Below are 17955 nucleotides of genomic sequence, written 5' to 3' on the forward strand. Positions count from 1 at the left end.
GAGCAACAGTCCTGACCACGAGAAGCCAAGTCAGCCACACCCAGACAGCCACCCAGAGGTCTGGCTCTACTTGTCCAGGGAAGGAGCACTTCCCTGGGCAGGAACCGACCTGGGGCCCCAGGTCCTCGCTCGGGCAGGCCAGTCATGTCCGGGTAGGGGCTCAGAGCCCCGAGGCAAAGGCAGAATCAAGAAGGATGGAAAAAGACTGAAGAGTTGGAAGAAAAGGGAAAGTGAGGGAGGGAAAGAGGGGCAGAGAGCGGGTCTGGCAGCACAAGGCCCATCAAGCCTCGAGTGTCCTGTGTGGTGGCAACTTCTCGACAGCCAGCCAACCCCTGATCTCAGCCCACCTGGAGCAGTACAGATGTCACCTGGGCAGGAGACAGGAGCCGAAACACAGGAGTGGGGTAGCTAGGGTGGGTGGGTAATTCTCGATGCCAGGATCTACTCAAGATGGGAACCCCAGAGGGCCATAAGGGTCTCAGACAACAGTCCCCTCATCTGGGGCCTCAGCCTCTGCCTCCTCCCTCGCTCCCCCAGCCAGTCATCAGCAATATATAGAAGGGGCTTGCTCTGTCCAGGATCCTGCTCTGAGTGTTGGGGCTTGGGAAGAATTTCATTTTAAAGTAGAGAATAGACAACGTTAAGTGGGTAATTTGACAGACACATTCGACATGGAATATATGGAATATAAGGTCAATGTTTAGGGCTGTGTAGAAAAATAAGGTGGAATAAGAGGCCCAGAGGGACAAGATGGGGAGCAGCTAAGAACTTGGTGGAGGGGGGCGGCGGTCTCTGAAGAGGAGATGGTGAGGTAGGTCTCAAGTTGGGAGGTCAGACAAGATTTTCCTGGATAAATCTGTCCAGAGGAGGCTCCTGGGCGCCTGAGGAGCCGCTCAGCTGAGGCTGACAGGGGCAGAAGGAGCAATCCAAGACAGCTTCTGATTCCTTAGCCCCTAAGAGGAGAAGAAAGAAACCCAATATTTATTATTCACCATCCGCGGTCTGCCGTTCTGTCAGCACGGTTCTCATTTAACGCTGACAACTCCCTATGAGATACAAAGTATTACCCACCTGGATGGAAGAAAGGAGGCTCAGAGATGACAAGCAGCTGGCCAGGAGTGCCCCTCTCACCCCAATTTGCGGTAGCTCCCTCCCTTCTAAAGGACTTTGACCCCAAATCACTTTCCAAAATGCCCTTAGGGAACTAGAGAGGACTAAGACAGGAGGAACTACTGTGACAGGGAAAACCTCTTACGGTCCCACAGGTGGCACCTGTGATCTAGGGGTGCCAGTGGGTGGGCCAGGCCAGGAAGGACTCAGTGACATCACCCGGCTGTCTGCAGCCTCCCACACCTCGACATAAGGTTGAGGCAGCCACACGGCCACTGCCTGTTGGTGCCCAGGAGTGGAAGCCCGGGGCATCACACTGGCCAGTCTGCGTCCTGCTTCTTGGGGCGCGGCCTGCTCTCCCAAGGGAGCCGCCTGGGTGGGGAGGAGAGGGAAGCCTAAAGCCACGCACACCTGATCCCTAGCTAAGCTCGGGGATTGCGAAGTAGATTAAAGGCATTCACTCACGAGGATGCCTACTTAACCGGGATCCCCAAAGATCCGGGCTGCTCACCAACAAAGGTTTCGGCTTCCAGCCGGCGGGTGCACGCGCGGGGCGGGGCGGGGCCACCTTCCTCGGCCACAGACTTCCTGCCTTGTTATCAGCACCGCCGCCAGGGGGCGCGCCGGGGCTGGGCGACAGAGACGCTCGCTTCCGTAGGCGTTTGTTACTCACCTATGTGCTTACCCAGTGCAGGCTTCCGGCGTTTCCAAGCGCGACTTCTATACTGGGCAGTTGAAAGAAATCTTGTTCGATTAAGTCCTGGACCCATCATCCACACTAGGAACCACCTGCCACCAGGTTGCCCTCTCCGGTTGTCTAGCTTTCCAGAGGCCTCCAAGGAGAACCTCGCTTGATACTGTTCTTTAGAGAGACTCCTGTAGCTCTTGGTGGTAAAGTTCAAAGCCCCTCGCCATCCCCGAGCTCCCTCCGGTACAGAGCCCCCACACGCTCTCTTCGTGCGGTTCCCTGCAAGAGTCGCGAGGTTGCAGGCCATCGGCACTTGCTGCATCTCCCCCCGACCCCACCCCGCCCCGCCCCGCAGCGGCTTTGCCCTCTCTCCCTTCATCCGCCCCAGGCTGGTCCGGGATCCCGGCTCCTGGGCCCCAGCGGCCTTCGAGCATGTTCCCAGCACAAGTGAAGCACAGAAGGCTGAATCGACGATGTCCTTCTCCCTCCCCGCGATAGACTGGTAGCCCCCAGCGGGCGGGCGTGCTTGCGGGCGGGCGGGGACCCGGCCCCCCTGTCCTTTGTCTCCGCCGTAGCTCCGCAGGGAGCCGGGTCGAGCGGATGCTGAATACACACCGGCCGACGGCATGCCCCCGGGGAGCGCACGTCGAAGTGAACCTTGGGGCAGCCAGAGCGGTAGGGGTGGGACCGGGACGGGCAGTCACTCCCGACGTCCTCACACAACCCAGAGTGCTTCCCACGTGCCAGCCTTCAGCCCCTAGGCCGCTTTCAAGAGGCCACCTTACCACGCAGGCGGAGGCCTCGTGGTCCAACACGGACGCCTCCGCCGCTCCCACCCCCACCCCGTCCCGGCTGGCCTTGGAGTGAATTTAACCCTTTCCCTATCGAGTGCGGTTCGGGTGCCCAAGAGACAGCGGGTGTTTCCGTTTGTGACACGTGTCTCGGGGGTGCCCTCCCCCTCCCGGGCAGGGACCATTCCTGCGTTCCCACCGGCAGCGTTGGGCCGGCGGGAGGAAGGAAATTAAGCCTGTGTTGAAGGAAGGACACCTGGCAGGGGAGGGGAAAAGGCTCAGGAATCCCCTCTTCTGGGGAGCTTTCAAGTGGGGGGAAATCCCCACACAGCTTCCATCCTCCAGGGCGCCTGTGCTCCTCTAGCAGGTTCCCACACCGCCTCTCCAGGGCTCTCCTTCCTTCCTTCCTTGGGCTGTGAGGCCAGCGCAAGTCCAGGATTCCACCCTACCGCCCACTTGTGACCCTGTCTCAGCTTCCATCCTCTTCCCCAGGCTCACGCCCCAGGTCTCCCGGTGCTCCCGGGCTGCCTGGAGGAGGCATCAGGATACTTGTATCCCTTCAGGGAATGGCCAGGCTTGCCTGCTCGACCTGGGCTCTCTGGCTGGGCAAGTCAACCCCCACCCCACCCCTCCCACAGCCTTCGGGATCTCCTGCCCCCACCTCCCAGGCTGGCACCTATGGAATATTGGGACCCAGACATGACCCCAAAGAAGCCATCTAATCCTTCTTCCCCCTCACACCACCCCCCACACACCGTCCTGGCCACACTGTATCCACAGGGGTGTCTTGGTGGCCAGGGAAAGGCAGTCCTCCTCAGCTCTAATAAAGACGATTGTGGGGTTCCGGAGCCTCCCAAATTATCAGGCAGGATTGGAGTTCGAGCAGGCAGAAAAACCATCGGAGAGCTCCCCGTTGGGGAGGGCAGAGCTCCAGGTAGAACTTAGCAGGCCAGGAAGGGTGTGTGCAGAGGGCTCTCTGCCCTCTAGAGTCAGGGCCCTGAGGTTCCAAGGTCAGGGAAAATGGCAGATTCCCCACAACCCCCTTTCCAGGTGAATCAGAAATCAGCCTGCCACGGAGCCATCTCTTAAGGTCCCCATCTCTGCAGTCTCCACCCCCATCCACTGTCCTGGGCAGGTTGGGGCTTTCTCTTCGCCTTTCTCACCCTTCCCCATATCTGCCTCTCCTTCCCCGTTTCTTCCCCTTCTTTCTCTGCGGGCTCCCTCTGTTAATCTCCCCTCGCTCTTGTCTCTCGTGCTCTTTGCTCTTTCTCTCTCAGGCCCTCACTGATGCGCTATTTTCACTACTCTGTCTTTCCCTATTCTCCCCTTTCCTCCCCTCCTCTCTTTCATCTCCAACCAGCACACCGCGCCCCCCCCCAACCCCCCCCCCACCCCCCGCCCTCTAGTCGAGCACCGGGCTAGGAACGCGCCAGAAGCCGTGACAAGCCCAGGCGGCTCTCCCGACCCTTGATGCCCCCGGGCCAGTTTTCCAAGCTCCCTGCACCCATCACAGCCTTGTGCACTGAGGGCTCTCAGGATGGGCAGGGGCAGTGGGTTCAAGCTATAGGCATGGGTGGCCCAGATCAAAGGCCAGGAATGCCTGGCCCCCTGGCACAGACTTCCTCTAGCCAAGCCCCCACCCGGTGGAGACTCTACCATTCCCGGCCTCCCAGCGCTGGGGGTTAGCCTCCTGATGCAGTTCCAGGAGTCACTGTCCTCAACCCCTCTTATTGGCCTCACTGTCTTTGCCCCAGGCCCAGGGATGCTCCAGCCCTGCTCCTGCCCCAACCCAGAGTGCCTGTGGGGGCCTCGAGGGGCCTGGGAGCAGGGTTGGGGGGCAGGCATCCCAGTGATAGGGGTCAAGGGCCCCCAAATCTGGCTTCAATCTCAGCACCGCTCAAGGCAGACTTAATTCCTTGACTCTGGGGAAAGAGAGGAGAGAAAGAACCCAGGGAGGCCTTGGAAAGACTTTTCTTATGGCCAGGGGTGGGGTATTTAGATTCCTTTGGTGTGCATACAGGAAAGGGGGCATTATCACCAAGTCCCAGGTTGGAGCTGAGAGCCTCAAGCAGGAGAGGTGGGCAGGGCAGGGGGTCTCTTGGCAGCAAGGTCCCCTGAGGACCCCAGCGGCTTCCCTGGTGGGGCTACTGCGTTTCATGCGTGGTAAACGGTTCATCCAGAAGATTCAAAAGGGACTGCGGGTGTCCTTCTGACCTGAGCTTGAGGCCAGGCCTGAACCCCTCAAGGAGGAGAAAGTGACACGGCTCCGCGCGCAGGAAATGCAACTGGCCGCTGGTGTCAGTTGCAGGAAATGCAAAGGCAGCAGGAGGTCCCGATACCGATCTGATCCCTGACAAAAGACTCAAATGACACTCGGCTCGGTCCCCCGGCGCCGCCCGCAGCCAGACCTGCGAGCCTCCGTGGACCTTTCCGCTCGCCTCTTGAAGACTCTGGAAGCCACCTCCCGCGGCCGGGTCGAGGGGCCCGGCCCGCTCGCGGGCTTGGGAGGCTGGGAGGGGTAGCATTTCCCAACCCCCTCTGAGACCCTTGGATCCTGTCCTGCCCGAGCGAAGCTTCTGGAAACATCCTTGTGCTTTCTACTCTCGATTCCTCACGGGCCCAAGTCCCAAGAGGTCACGGTCTCCGGAGAGAAAAGGAGCCACCCGTCAATATCCACGCCAAGCCGGCTCCACGTCAACACCCAGTCACAGCCCCGGCTCCCTAAACCTGGCTGGCGGGGGGCCGCGGCGGTTCCGGGCCAGCGGAGGGTCCGTAGGTGCCGTGTCCCCCCTCAAGTTCCCACTGGGTCCGGGGCGCGGGCTTTGCCCAAGTTTGCTGGGCGATGCCCTTCCCGGAGCCAGACTCGTGGGCCGGGCGGGAGGGGCGCGTGATTGACAGGCTGAACTACAGACTCATCTCTTACCTTAGGCCGCGGGCTCTGATTGGCTGCTCGCTGACATCCTCAAACCCGGCTGCTCCGCGCTGGGCTCTGGAAGGGGGCAGCTGCGGGTGGAGGTGCGCTTCTGACAAGCCCGAAAGTCATTTCCAATCTCAAGTGGACTTTGTTCCAACTACTGGGGGGCGTCGCTCCCCCTCTTCATGGTCGCGGGCAAACTTCCTCCTCGGCGCCGCTTCTAATGGAGCCCCACCTGCTCCGGCTGCTCCTCGGCCTCCTGCTCTGTGGCACCAGGGTCCTCGCCGGCTACCCAATTTGGTGGTAAGACTCGCCTCTTATCTGCCCGCGGCCCGATTTCTCCACGGAGCCCCAGGGAGGTGTGTGTGTGGTGGGGGGGCGCCAGCCGGGGGTGGGCTGCGGCAGGGCTGGGGCTCCTTTCTTCTTACCTCCCTCCAGCTCCCCACTCGCCCACCGCCCCCCACCCCGGATTTTCTGCTGGTGTCGCCTTTAGAATCCAACTCCTGGCTTCTCTGATAAGCACCATTTTCCTTGCTAGTCGCTGCAGAGGCTTGAGGACTTTCCCCATCTCAGAAGGTCTCTTATTCTTAGATCCTAACCCTGAACCCGTCCCAATCTGGGGGCCCCCTGAAGACCCTCCATTTGCTTGCAGTTGGGTTTCTGGAAATCCAGAGAGGTCCCTGGGGCGCAGCCACTCCTCTTCTCCATTTTGGGGTCTTCATGGGCAAAATCATCCTGTTCCTTCGTTGCCACCCCCATCTCCTCCGGCGCCTCCATCAAGAGATTTCCCCACAATAACCCCCTCTGTGCTTTCATATTTTAGACCCCAATGGCTTCAGGGATCCCTGGGGCAGGGTAATGGTGGGGGGTGGATTTCATCAGATTCTCCCCACTCTGCTCTAGATTAATCTTGAGCCTCAGAAGTGAATATGGTATGTGCTGATCCGAGATACCATTGAATTCGGATTTAATTCATTTCTTGCTTGTCCATCCTGGCAAAAGCAGGGCTCCTTGAAAATGTAGTTGTTTGGGAGGGGGGTGGGTTTTTTCTTTGACCAAAAACCCAATTCTCCATGTCAAATTCGTTCCTTTTGGAAAAACCAAGGACCGAAGAGAAAGGGAGAGAGGGAGAGGAGGATTCAGTCCTTGAGAAATGCGGATACAAAAGACATTTTTAGTAAATAAGGCTGGGAAACCAGGCGCGGTGTTTTGGGGTGGGGGTTGTGCCTGTATGGGGGAACTGGCCATGGAATAAACAGCCCCTTGGGAGCCCCAGTTCCAGGGAGTCCCCTTGTTTTCCAAGCGGCCTCATTGCTACCCGGCAGGTCCCAGAGGCCAGAGGGGAAAGACACACTGAAACCAGCTCTCTAAATTACACCCCGCCTCTCCTCAGTCTCCAGCCCCCTGCATTCCGGAAAACTTTAATTAAAGAATCTTCCCCTCCTGGATGTAGGAGAGCCTTGGCCCGGGGGTTGGGGGGGTGGGGTGGGGTGGAAGGTGAGGAGGAAGAATTTGGGATCTGTGAGTGAGCAGAGGGTCTGTGGCCCCAGGATGAAAGTCAGAGAGGCGTGCTACCTGCATGTCCCCTTTTCCCTTCTTAACCACCCCGTGCCCAGCCTGGGATAGGAAGAGCAGAGCCAGGAGATTTGGGGGTCACACCCTGAGCCTGTCTCCAGCTGTTTGGGGTGGCAGCATTTGTGTCTGGGTGTTCGGGAGGGCAGGATGGGAGTAGGAGCAGGGCATGGCCAAGGGGCTTCATAGAGAGGGTGCTGAGAGTTGCTCCCAGGACAGACACCCAAGGGGAAATCTTTCTTCTGCCCAGCCATTTCTTCCCATCTTGGTGGGCTGGCCCGAGGCCTCCTGAACATAAAGAAGTCCCCAGGGTGGCGGGGGCAGCCAGGAATTCCGGGTTGGGGGCTTTGCTGGTTGACAGGAATGCTGCTGCAGAAAACAGTCCTACCTCACTGGCCCTTCCCGACCCTTTTCCCATCCTCTGGGAAGGGGATGCTGTTCTCTGCTTTCCCAGGGACCTCGGGGTGGGTGGGGAAGGTGGAAAGAGAAGGCTTGGAGACTGATAGGCTGTAAGAACCAAGGGGGAAAGACCGTGTTCCCCTCTCCTATGAGCTGGACAAGAGCACTTTTGGGGGGCAGTGCTGGTAGGGAGGGGTGGGGGGTCTGCTGTGTAGTGGTGTATTGGGGATCATTCAGATAGGGACCACCCAATAGGAAGATGCTGGAGAAACCTAGAAAGCCAGGACATTGGCCCTAATATAATTGCTGGACACATGGCTTATTTGGGGTTGGGGATGGGGACAGAGATGTTGCTTTGTCTGGGCAGAGAGGTGTATGTGTGTTCAGGTCTAAGACCCTAAGGAGTGTCATCTGTATACTAGTGTCCCTCCGTTTGAAGGAGCATCCGTGCCTGCAGATGGGAGACTGTGGATGTGAACTTGTGTGAAATGTGCCTGGGGGAATCCACAGCCCAGGGTGTATTATGTCTTTGCATACAAGTGTTGGCAAGCGGCTGATTCTGTGAAGTGTGTGTGTGACAGAGAAAGTCTAGAAGTATCTGTGCCCATGTAGAGGTCAGCACCCGTGTCTGCTGATGACACTGCATGACTGTATTCATGACTGGGCATGTGAGTGTTGTGCGTGTGTGTGTGTGCATGTGCGTGTGCATGTGTGCACATGCCTTCATGACCGTATAAGGGGAAAGCTCCCCAGATGTCTTTGTGCATGGATATCAGTGCTCATGGCCATGACCTGATTGTGAGTATGAGTGTGAGGGCTGTGTCCGGGTCCGCCTGTGACCCTGTCCTCAGGTGGCAGTGACCATGGTTGGGCCCGTGGCTATGGATAGGTTTGCAGGGGTATGACCTGTAAGTGGCTGTGGATATGTTTGCAGTCATATGACCTGTAAGTGTGAATGACATTCTAAGCTTGGGGGCTTGGTGGGCATCCATGGTCCTGCAGGGATAGTCCTGCAGGAGACAAGGGTTTAGAGAGGAAGCTGAAAGGGTCTCAGGGACTTGGGATCTGGGGCTGGGCAGCATGGGCAAGGGGAGGTGCAGAGCCTTGCTTGGCACAAGCTCATCCTGTCTGCCCGAGGACTATGTCACCAGCCCTCCCTTCTTAACGCCGTTTGTCTTTGGTCTTGGAGCTAGGGCAGAGCGTGTTATGTTCTCAGGGCCGGAGCAGGGGGCCGAGGCTGCGACAGGGACAGTAGAGTAGACAGGCCTCAGATTCCTGTTTCTACTCTGCCCCCAGGGCAGCCAGATTTCAGTTCTCTAGCCCATCACAGCCTGCCCTCTTCGGCCCACCCAGCTCACACATTCCCTAGGAGGGACTTTAAAGGGAAACTGTTCAGCTGGGATTTCTGTCTGTGCCACCCATCAAGGAGAGCACCCCACCCGCAGTGTTCCTCACCGTTCAGGCCCAAGCCTCCAGAAGGTAGACCAGAAGGCCAAGAGACAAGGAGGGTCATCAGATAGAGGTTCATGAAAGGAAAAGATGTTCCAGGGCCTTGCAGCCAGGTAGTGGAAGAGTGGGGACAGGAAGAAGTGGCAGCGGCACTGATTTCTATAATTCTTCTTGTCAGTCCCAGTTAGCGCCTGGTGGAGGAACTTGTCTTTCTTCTCCTTCTTGGGGGAAAAAAATGAACAGTCTTATTAGAGCCCAGCCTAGTGCCTGCTGCATTCCAGAGGCGGACGCCCTGATGGAAGGGGCCTGTGCTGGGGGTCAGGAGCCACCTCTGTGGGACACAACCCTCTGGGCCTCTGTTTCCTAACGCAGGAATCACTAGCCTACCTCTGCTTCTCAGCTTCGGTGAAAATGCTCAGCAGAAGTCGAGGGCAGAGATAGGGAAAATAAGAACAGCTGAGCTCTCTCCACCATCCTGGGAGCCATTTCCCCTTTCGAGCACTTGCCCTAAGCCCTACCTCAGTTTCCCCATCTGTCAGATGTCCTGCTGCCTCCCCCACCCACTCCCACCTCCAACCACCTTTCAGAGGCTTGTGAACATGTTCAGTCAAACCCTGTGGGGGTCAGTGGGCGGGGCTCAGAGAGGCACCTGGAGACTGCGGGGGAGGAAGGCCCCGGGCCAGGTGTTAACACTTGTAACAGGCAGGAATTACAGCTGGCTGGGGCTGGGGCTGGCGAGGAGCTGAGCTGGCTGGAGGCTGTTGATCCCACAGACAGACAGACAGACAGACAGATGGGCAGATACCAGATCGGATGGCCAGGCTGTAACCGGGTGGTCTCCCTTCCAGGGCAGGCCTTACCCTCGGGGGAGGTAGTGGGAAATTAATCTGGGTCTCTTGGAAGTGAGTTCACCACCCTCCTGCCCACCCCACCCCCATTGTGGGCGGAGCCTGCTGTCCAAGGGGAGCAAAAGTGGTTGTTGATCTGTTTGTCTTCTGATGGGACCACATTTTGCTTGAAAAAATAAAGAAAAAAGGCCAACAACCATTGAAACGGCAACAAGAGCAAAACCCATGTCAAATATTATTATAATGCTGGAGTAGGAAATGGCAACCCACCACAGGATTCTCGCCTGGAAAATTCCACGGACAGAGGAGACTGGTGGGCTTCAGTCCATGGGGTTGCAAAGGTCGGCCACGACTGAGCACTGCACTGCACAAACAGGAGAATGGAGCTGAGTTATGTTCTCCGAAGAATCTTTTTTAATATATGGCGAGAAGGCATGGGGAAGGGGGTAGCAGTCAGGGAAAGTTCTCCCAGAATTTCAGAGTATTTTGTCAACATCTGTGGGGCCAAGAGGTGAGTGATGGGTGCATCTGGGCCCTGAGCATCACCCTCACCCCAGGTAATCTGAGGACCTGTCATCTGGGAAGGATCTGGAACACTTGCCTGGTGGGAAGAACTTTGGATGGAGGTCAAAAGAGGCAGGAGCTGGACTGGGGTGCCAAGTTCTCTAGCGGGTATGCTCCCTCCCTCCCTGCAGCTTTCCCAGTGGCGAACTCAGCTAGAATCTGCCGCCACTCACACTGTCTGGCTTTGGGGTGCCTGCTCAATCGCTGGTTCAGAAACTGAGGTGAATAGCGAGGGCTCTAGGTAGAAATCCCCAAAGAACAGGCTCAGCCAAGCAAGCATCTCCCATCCTGCCCACTACAGAACTTAATGCTAATAAACATGGTGGTGCTCGGGCAGAGGTACGATCGAGATGTTATGGATGTGAGGCAGGGGAAGGGGTCTCTGACCTGGAGGTTCTCTCTAGACTCTGAATAGATCTCTCCTGAGTCTGGGCAGGAGACAAGGAGCCTGGGGTTGGGGCAGGAGGGGCAGCTCTTCTCAGAGGAGGATATAGCTAACAGACCCTTCCAGGGAGCGTGAGGGAAAAGGAAGACTTTTCTGGTCTCAGAATGTGGTCAGCCCAGAGATTGAGGGGCATCTGGCCTTCTAGCCTTTTCCACTCATCCTGCCATGAGCCACAGAATCCTTGTAAAGCCACCAGGAGGGAAAGGACATTCTCTACTCCCTATTCCTAATTAGGGAAGCAGGTGAGCCTAACCCCTTCCTCAAAGCTTAGTACCACCCTGATGCTACACCTACGTATTCACATTACTGTGTGTCTGGAAGTGAGCAGAGCTTGAGTGCACAGACTGAGTCTGAGGGCGGAGTTTACCACTGACAGGCTGTGTGACCTAGGATGGGTCCCTTTCCTTCTCTGTGTCTCCCTCTAGGCTTCATTTTTCTTAGGCAGCCGGAGGGATCTCTTCTGCCTCCTGTAGTCTGCAGGGCTGTGACAGGGACGTGCTTCACGGCTGTGAAACAGGGAGCTCCAGGTGGCCCCAATGCACTCCCCAGGGAGCCTGCCTCCCTCACCCCTCCAGGCCACCCGTGCAGACAGAGCCTCCCATAGGCAGCCCCTTCTGACCTAACTCCCAAAGCTGCCTAGTCCACCTGCTTACACCTCCAAACCTCATTTCCCCCGAACACTCACATTCCTCTTGGAGCCCGACTGCCTGCATTCACATTCCTGTAGTAGTGGGTAACCTACAGCAAGTTCACCTCGCTGAGCCTCAGTTTCCCCATCTGTAAAATGAGAACAGTGACTGTTTCTACCTCATAGGGTTGTTGTGAAGATTGAATAAGTGAACACAGGTAAAGCTTTCTGAATAATGCCTAGCATACTGGAAGTATTATATACATGTTAGTTTTATCCCTATCTGCAAGCTATTTTGATTCAAGTTCTAGATCGAAACTTGCCTCTCCCAAGAAGTTTTCCCAGGTTGACTCTACCTGTGTGTGTATTTGTGTGTTACTCACTCATTCATGTCCAACTCTTTGCGACCCCATGGACTGCAGCCCACCAGGCTCCTCTGTCCCTGGAATTCTTCAGGCAAGAATACTGGAGTGGGTTGCCATTCCCTTCTCCAGGGGATCTTCCCAACCCAGGGATCGAACCCGGGTCTCCCCCATTGCCAGCAGATTCTTTACCATCTGAGCCAGTTTTCTCCTTATCCTCAGAGCCAACTTGCCCCTTTAACTTGGTACTGGAGACCAGGAGCCTGAGGCTCTATACTTAACCTGAGGAAGCTAGGCTAGGCTAACCTAGGCTCTGCTGTTTGCCTGCCCAGGAAAGAGGGGGCGGAGAGGGCAGTGTGTTCTCCCCTAATCCTCCTCCTCCCGTCCCACAGTTTGCTGGACTCCTAAGCCACTGCCACTTCCAGCTGCGACTGGAGCCACCTTGGGCTGGACCAGGGAGGGGTGGGAGAGGCAGGTTCCCGGGCTGGTGAGGGTGGGTGGGGGGGAGTGGCACTGGGGCTGCCTGGAGCAGCCTGAGGAGAAGTTACTCCTCCAGGAGCTGAGAGATGATTCAGAAGGTGATTTATAGACGGAAGGCAGAAAGCTTGGCTCCTGGCAGAGGCCTGCTGCTTAATTACATTCTTTGGGGGGTGGAGGTACGAGGGGGCAGCAGCAGGGGAGCGCCTCCCACCCCCTCCCCCTCCAGGTCTTGTCCCTGGAGCCGCCCCAACTCCAGGCCAGTCCCTGTGGCTCCTGTAGATGGAGAGGGAATTCCCTGTTCTCAGTGGGAGACTAGGACAGGGAGCAGGAAGAGTTCTGAGAGAGAGGGGGTGGAGGAAAAGGGAAGAGTCCTATCTCCTGGGACTCCTGCAGGGGGGTCTGGGATGCAGACGGGGCTGGGAAGCGTGACTGCCTTGGGAAGATCACTTGGTCTCCTCTCAGCTCCTGGACAGCCAAATATAGCTAACCCACCTGAGCAGAGGGTTTCTAGAATCTTCCTGAGGCCATAACCCCATACTTTCCCTCCAGGGGTCTATCCTATGGCTGCTTCTGGGTTCTTCCTTCACCTTGACTCCTTTTTGTTGCTTGACTTTCAGTGGGCCGTGGGCTGGGAAGCTGGGGACCTGCCTCTGTACTCAGAGGTCGAGACCCACTTCTTTGGTATCAGGCAACCTGTGGTACGTGGCACAGCGGTTGCCTTAGATCCAGAAGGTTCTCCAGGCCGGGTTAGCCTTGCGTTGGAGGGAGAGACACTTTCCTCTCCTCACATTAAACTGATACCTTAGGGAGTCACTACAATTCAACTTGTCGTTGTTCAGTCGCTCAGTCGTGTCCGACTCTTTGCGACCCCATGGGCCTCGGCACGCCAGGCTTCCCTGTCCTTCACTCACCCTGTCCTTTGCTCAAATAGTTCAACTGCTAAAGTTAAAATCTCTTCGGTGCTGTAGACAAGCAGCCTCTCGTTCGGTCGGTTACTGGCGGTGGTGACGTCTGGATTCTTTCTATGAACGCTGATCCATGCAGCACAGTCTGCGACATCTCTCCACTACTTCTTAATTCCCATGCAGCCTTCTTCACAGCTTTGAAACCCCAAACTCCGCCTCTCGTTTTTGAGGCTAGCAAGGTGTGTCGGGGGCAGAGGGTAGGGGAGCGCAGGCTGATGGACTCTGTTTATCTGTTTGCAGCTTGGCGTGCACAGCCGGGAGGAGTTGGCAGGGGTCAGGATGGGGACACTAGACAGCTCTCTGGTTCCCCCTGAGGCGGACCTTCTCAAAATGGCCTCATTATGTGTGTGGAGTAAATTCCAGCGATGTCAGGCTCACCCATACATCTAGGGGAAGTATGTTGGGAGACAAGATGGGGCAGTGTGGGCTGGTGGGAGGTTTCTGAGCAGGGAGTTAGGGGACCTGAGACCTGGTTCTGCCACTGGTTGCGGTGTGACATTATGCAAATCCCTCCGCTGTTCTGGGCCCCAGCTGGACATGCGGCTGGCCTTGGACTGCTAGCTATTTGGACTATCTGTATCTGGTTGGGCGGGTGGTGTCACTGAGAGGTGACCTCAGGGCAGGGTGGGAAGTGTTGAGCACAAAACTTTACACTCAACAGCTGTGAGATCACTCATGAGTCTCTAACCTCCCCCAGGCCTCGGTTTTCTCATCTGCAAAATGGGCAATGCTAAGGAAGCCATTTGCCCTGCCCACCTGCAGGGCTGTTAAGAGCTTCAGAAGGAAGGATTTTTACAAAAGTCCTTGAGAAGCATCAAATTCTTTCCAGAAAACCTCTCTATCATTGCTAGTCCTACCAGAGAAGAGGAGTAAGATACAGTCCCTGGTCAAAGAGGGCTGATGATGGACCCTCCAGGAGTCTCTGAGCCTTTGAGCTTAGAGATTTGGTATTTCCAGCAGAGGAGGAAGGAATGGAACCCAGACAGGGGGGTTCTCAGCCCCTTCTTGCGGTGGTCTTACGGTTCAGTAGGAAGCACCGAGGGGAGGGAGCAGAGGTCGGAGGTCAAGTGGCCACAGAGCATGCCCAGGTTCACCTGAACTAGTGCAGACATTGCAGACCTGACCTGAGCTCAGCCAGGCATGGGATTCCTCAGCAGGGACACGGTGATGGAAGGTGGGAGGCGAGGCGAGGAGTGGGGAGGGTAAAGGGCCAGGAGGCAGAGGGCTCTTCTGAGGCCTGTGGCCATCAGGAAATCCTTGTCACCTGGATGGAGACTAGCACACTGGGAGACAATTCACTCCAGCTAGGCTGGAAAAACAGGAAGGACTCTGTGTGTGTGTGTGTGTGTGTGTGTGTGTGTGTGTATGACCATGTGTGTGTGACCGTGTGTGTGTGTGTGTGTGTGTGTGTGTGTGGTGAGGGGGATGGGAGCAACAGGACCAAGCGCCCTGCCCCTGGGCACAGAGTCCCACTTATCTGTCAGAGCCAGCTGGGCCAGCGAGGAAAGCCAATCTCCACGCAGGGCCCATTAGGAATGCAAATAGGGACTATGGCGGCAGGAGTGAGCCAGCCTCTCGCATCCTGTCCAGCTTCTCACCACGTATCTTCCTAACCTGGCTGTCTTTTTTTATTTCTTTGGCTGCACCACGCAACACATGAAATCCAGGTTCCCCGACCAGGGATCAAACCTGTGTCCTCTGCATAGGAAGGTGGATTCTTAATCACGGACCACGAGGGAAGTCCCCCTAACCTGGCTTTCTGAGGCTGTCTCTCCCCTGCTCTAAAACCTCCCATGTCTCCGCACTTCTGTGGGCACAAAGGCACCACCACATCAGGTGTACCTTTCATAAGTCCCCAGGAGTCCCTCTGTGCATGTTCATGGAAACACTTTGCTATCTCCTCTCCCCTCTCACGCAGCTGCTCAAATTCCATTTTGCCTTTGAGTGTGCACTTGCTAAGTTAATTTATTCATGTCTGACTCTTTGCAACCCCCATGGACTATAGCGCGTCAGGCTCCACTGTCCATTAGATTCTCCAGGCAAGAATACCAGAGTGGGTTGCCGGTTCCTTCACCAGGGGATATTCCCGGCCCAGGGATCGAACCTGCATCTCCTACATTGGCAGGCAGGTTCTTTACCACTAGCGCCTTTGAGACCCAGATCAAAATCCTCTCTCTCTGAGTCTGAGATTCCAGATCTACTGTCCAACAAGCAGAGAATATGTCATCCCTCCCTTCTCTTCCCATCGACTCCCCAGGACAGCTACGCCCTATATTCCCAGCGCCCTTTCTCATGGGCCATGGGCATCTTCTACACTACACGTGTGTTATTCTAGACTACACATGTGTTATTATTTATTTATTTGGATGCGCTAGGTCTTATTTGTAGCATGCGGGATCGTTAGTTGCAGCATGCGAACTCTTAGTTGTGGCATGTGGGTTCTAGTTCCCCGACCAGGGATTGAACCCAGGCCCCCTGCATTGGGAGCTCACGGTCTTAGCCACTAGACCACCAGAGAAGTCTCACACATGAGTTCTCGTCACCTGGTGCCTGCCTCCCCCAGTGCCAAGCATATGATGGGGGTCAGTAAACAAAAACATAACTCCATGCTATGTATAATACACTGGGTAAAGGCAAGTGGGCAGCAGAGGTTCCTAAGAGTGCCAGTTGTACACGTGAATCACGACAGTGTCATGAGCAGACCTAAGGAGCAGAATGAATTAAAACCTCATCCCTGGGCGTGACCCATGGCTCTGGGCACATTGTTCTGCTGACTTTGAAAGGTAGCCGAACCTGGGTCCTGTCGCTCACTTAGGCCCCAAGTGGCTAACAGCTCCGAGGTTCAAAGCGCACCCAAGAGGATGCAGCCCCTCATCTGAGTGGGCTGCCATCCCAGGGGCTGATGTGAGCCTCATCTCCATGGTCTCAGTTCCCAGAGAATTTTTTCCATCCTGACTCCATTTGCAAATAATTCCTATTACTGTTTTATTTCTCCTCAACAGGTCATACGATGCTTACGTGTCTGAGTCTTGGTTTAAAAATCTCATTTGGCGTGACTTGTTTCCCCATCAAGGACCACGTCAGTATGTTTGGTAATGCTGTGTATGTGCCGGTGTCTGTATACACATCATGAGTTAGAATGAAACGGTCCATTTTATAGATGAGGACTCAGGTCTTAAAGCCTGGGCTCTGAACTCAGCTCTGTTGGGGCCAGAGCTTTTCCCTCCCACTGCCATCCAGATGCAGAAGTGGAGTTCTGCATTTGCTACATGGAGCAAGACTTTACTTATTCGTATTCTAGCTTGGTCCTCAAAGGATGACTTTCAGTCAAGATTACATTTGACCTTCAGCTTGAAAGCTGCTGCCTTGGGTTTGTTAATACTATTTCCGAACCTCTGGGAGTTTTCTTTTTTCTTTTACTTATTTTTGGCTGCACTGGGTCTTCGTTGTTGAGTCTGGGCTCTCTCTAGTTGTAGCGAGCGGGGGCTACTCTCTAATTGTGGTGCATGGGCTTCTTATTGAGGTGGCTTCTCTGGCGGTTCACGGGCTTAGTTGCCTGAGGCACTTGGGATATTCCCGGACCAGGGATGGAACCCATGTGCCCTGCATTAGCAGGCGGATTCTTAACTACTGGACCACCAGGGAAGTCCCTGGTAGGTTTCTTATTTGGGCATTTGTGCCAGCCACTGGCAAGCTTTCTACATGTACAAAGCTGGCAGTAGTGGCTCTGTGACCATTTCGGTACGGGTGGAGGGAGGTGGCCTCGGGCAAGTCACTGCTTCCTGGGCCTCTGTTTTCTCACCTATTAAACTGGAAGGAGGTAGAGTCATGGCCTCTCACCTCTCACATTACTTTCAGCAGTAAAAGTTCTCATTCTTTTTAATCCCTTATGCTCCTTTGCATCCAATCCCATCACACATACTAGAAAACAATCAGAATCTTCTCTTTCCCAAACCAATCCTTATGTTCATGTTTCTGATACAGATGATTTTTTACTTGACTTTTACAATTCAGTATTCACCGAGATTTCTCCCTGAGGAACTAGTGTGATTTCTCCTTGTTGTTAAAGTATGTTTCCCTTTAAGTCCTGACTGTCAGAAAACTCAAACATGAACTCAATCCTTGCACCTGCATTGACCTCTATTTGTCGTCGTCTTCACCTTGATCCTGATTTTCTCTTTTCATTTTGTTATTCAATCCATGTGTTCTGTGTTACCAGCTCCTTGAGGGCAGGCTCTGTCTCCCACATCACAGCCTTCTCTATGCTGGGAAAGTTCATAGTAGATACTCAATAAATATTTGTTGTTGTTAGAATGAATATTTGCTGTCAGGCAATTCAAATCCTTCTGGAGGGACTTCCCTGGCAGTCCAGTGGTTAGGGCTCCATGTTTCCCCTACAGTAGGCACGGGTTCAGTGCTTGGTTGCAGGGAACTAAGATTCTCCGTGCCAAAAACAAAAACAAACGAACAAATCCTTCTGGAAAGAGGTAGATCAGATCAGATCAGTCGCTCAGTCGTGTCCGACTCTTTGCGACCCCATGAATCACAGCACACCAGGCCTCCCTGTCCATCACCAACTCCCGGAGTTCACCCAGACTCATGTCCATCGAGTCAGTGATGCCATCCAGCCATCTCATCCTCTGTCGTCCCCTTCTCCTCCTGCCCCCAATCCCTCCCAGCATCAGAGTCTTTTCCAATGAGTCAACTCTTCGCATGAGCTGGCCAAAGTACTGGAGTTTC

General features: G+C 55.3%; 2 protein-coding genes across 2 annotated transcripts in view; one reads left to right on the forward strand and one right to left on the reverse strand.

The window, feature by feature from the left end:
* The window catches only part of WNT9B (Wnt family member 9B), a 49170-nt gene extending 46744 nt beyond the window's left edge, over window positions 1–2426 (reverse strand). Inside the window, exons 1-2 of the mRNA XM_070774453.1 lie at window positions 2046–2426; window positions 1330–1482 (exon numbers count right to left, since the gene is read on the reverse strand). Of these exons, the coding sequence (XP_070630554.1) occupies window positions 1330–1482; window positions 2046–2426 (534 nt within the window). The remainder of the gene's footprint in view (window positions 1–1329; window positions 1483–2045) is intronic.
* A 3098-nt stretch (window positions 2427–5524) lies between these two features.
* WNT3 (Wnt family member 3) overlaps window positions 5525–17955 on the forward strand; it is a 55601-nt gene continuing 43170 nt past the window's right edge. The window contains exon 1 of the mRNA XM_019980672.2: window positions 5525–5806. Within this exon, the coding sequence (XP_019836231.1) occupies window positions 5727–5806 (80 nt within the window). The 5' untranslated portion in view covers window positions 5525–5726. The remainder of the gene's footprint in view (window positions 5807–17955) is intronic.

This window comes from Bos indicus, chromosome 19 (genome assembly GCF_029378745.1).
Source record: "Bos indicus isolate NIAB-ARS_2022 breed Sahiwal x Tharparkar chromosome 19, NIAB-ARS_B.indTharparkar_mat_pri_1.0, whole genome shotgun sequence".
Classification (NCBI taxonomy): Eukaryota; Metazoa; Chordata; class Mammalia; order Artiodactyla; family Bovidae; genus Bos; species Bos indicus.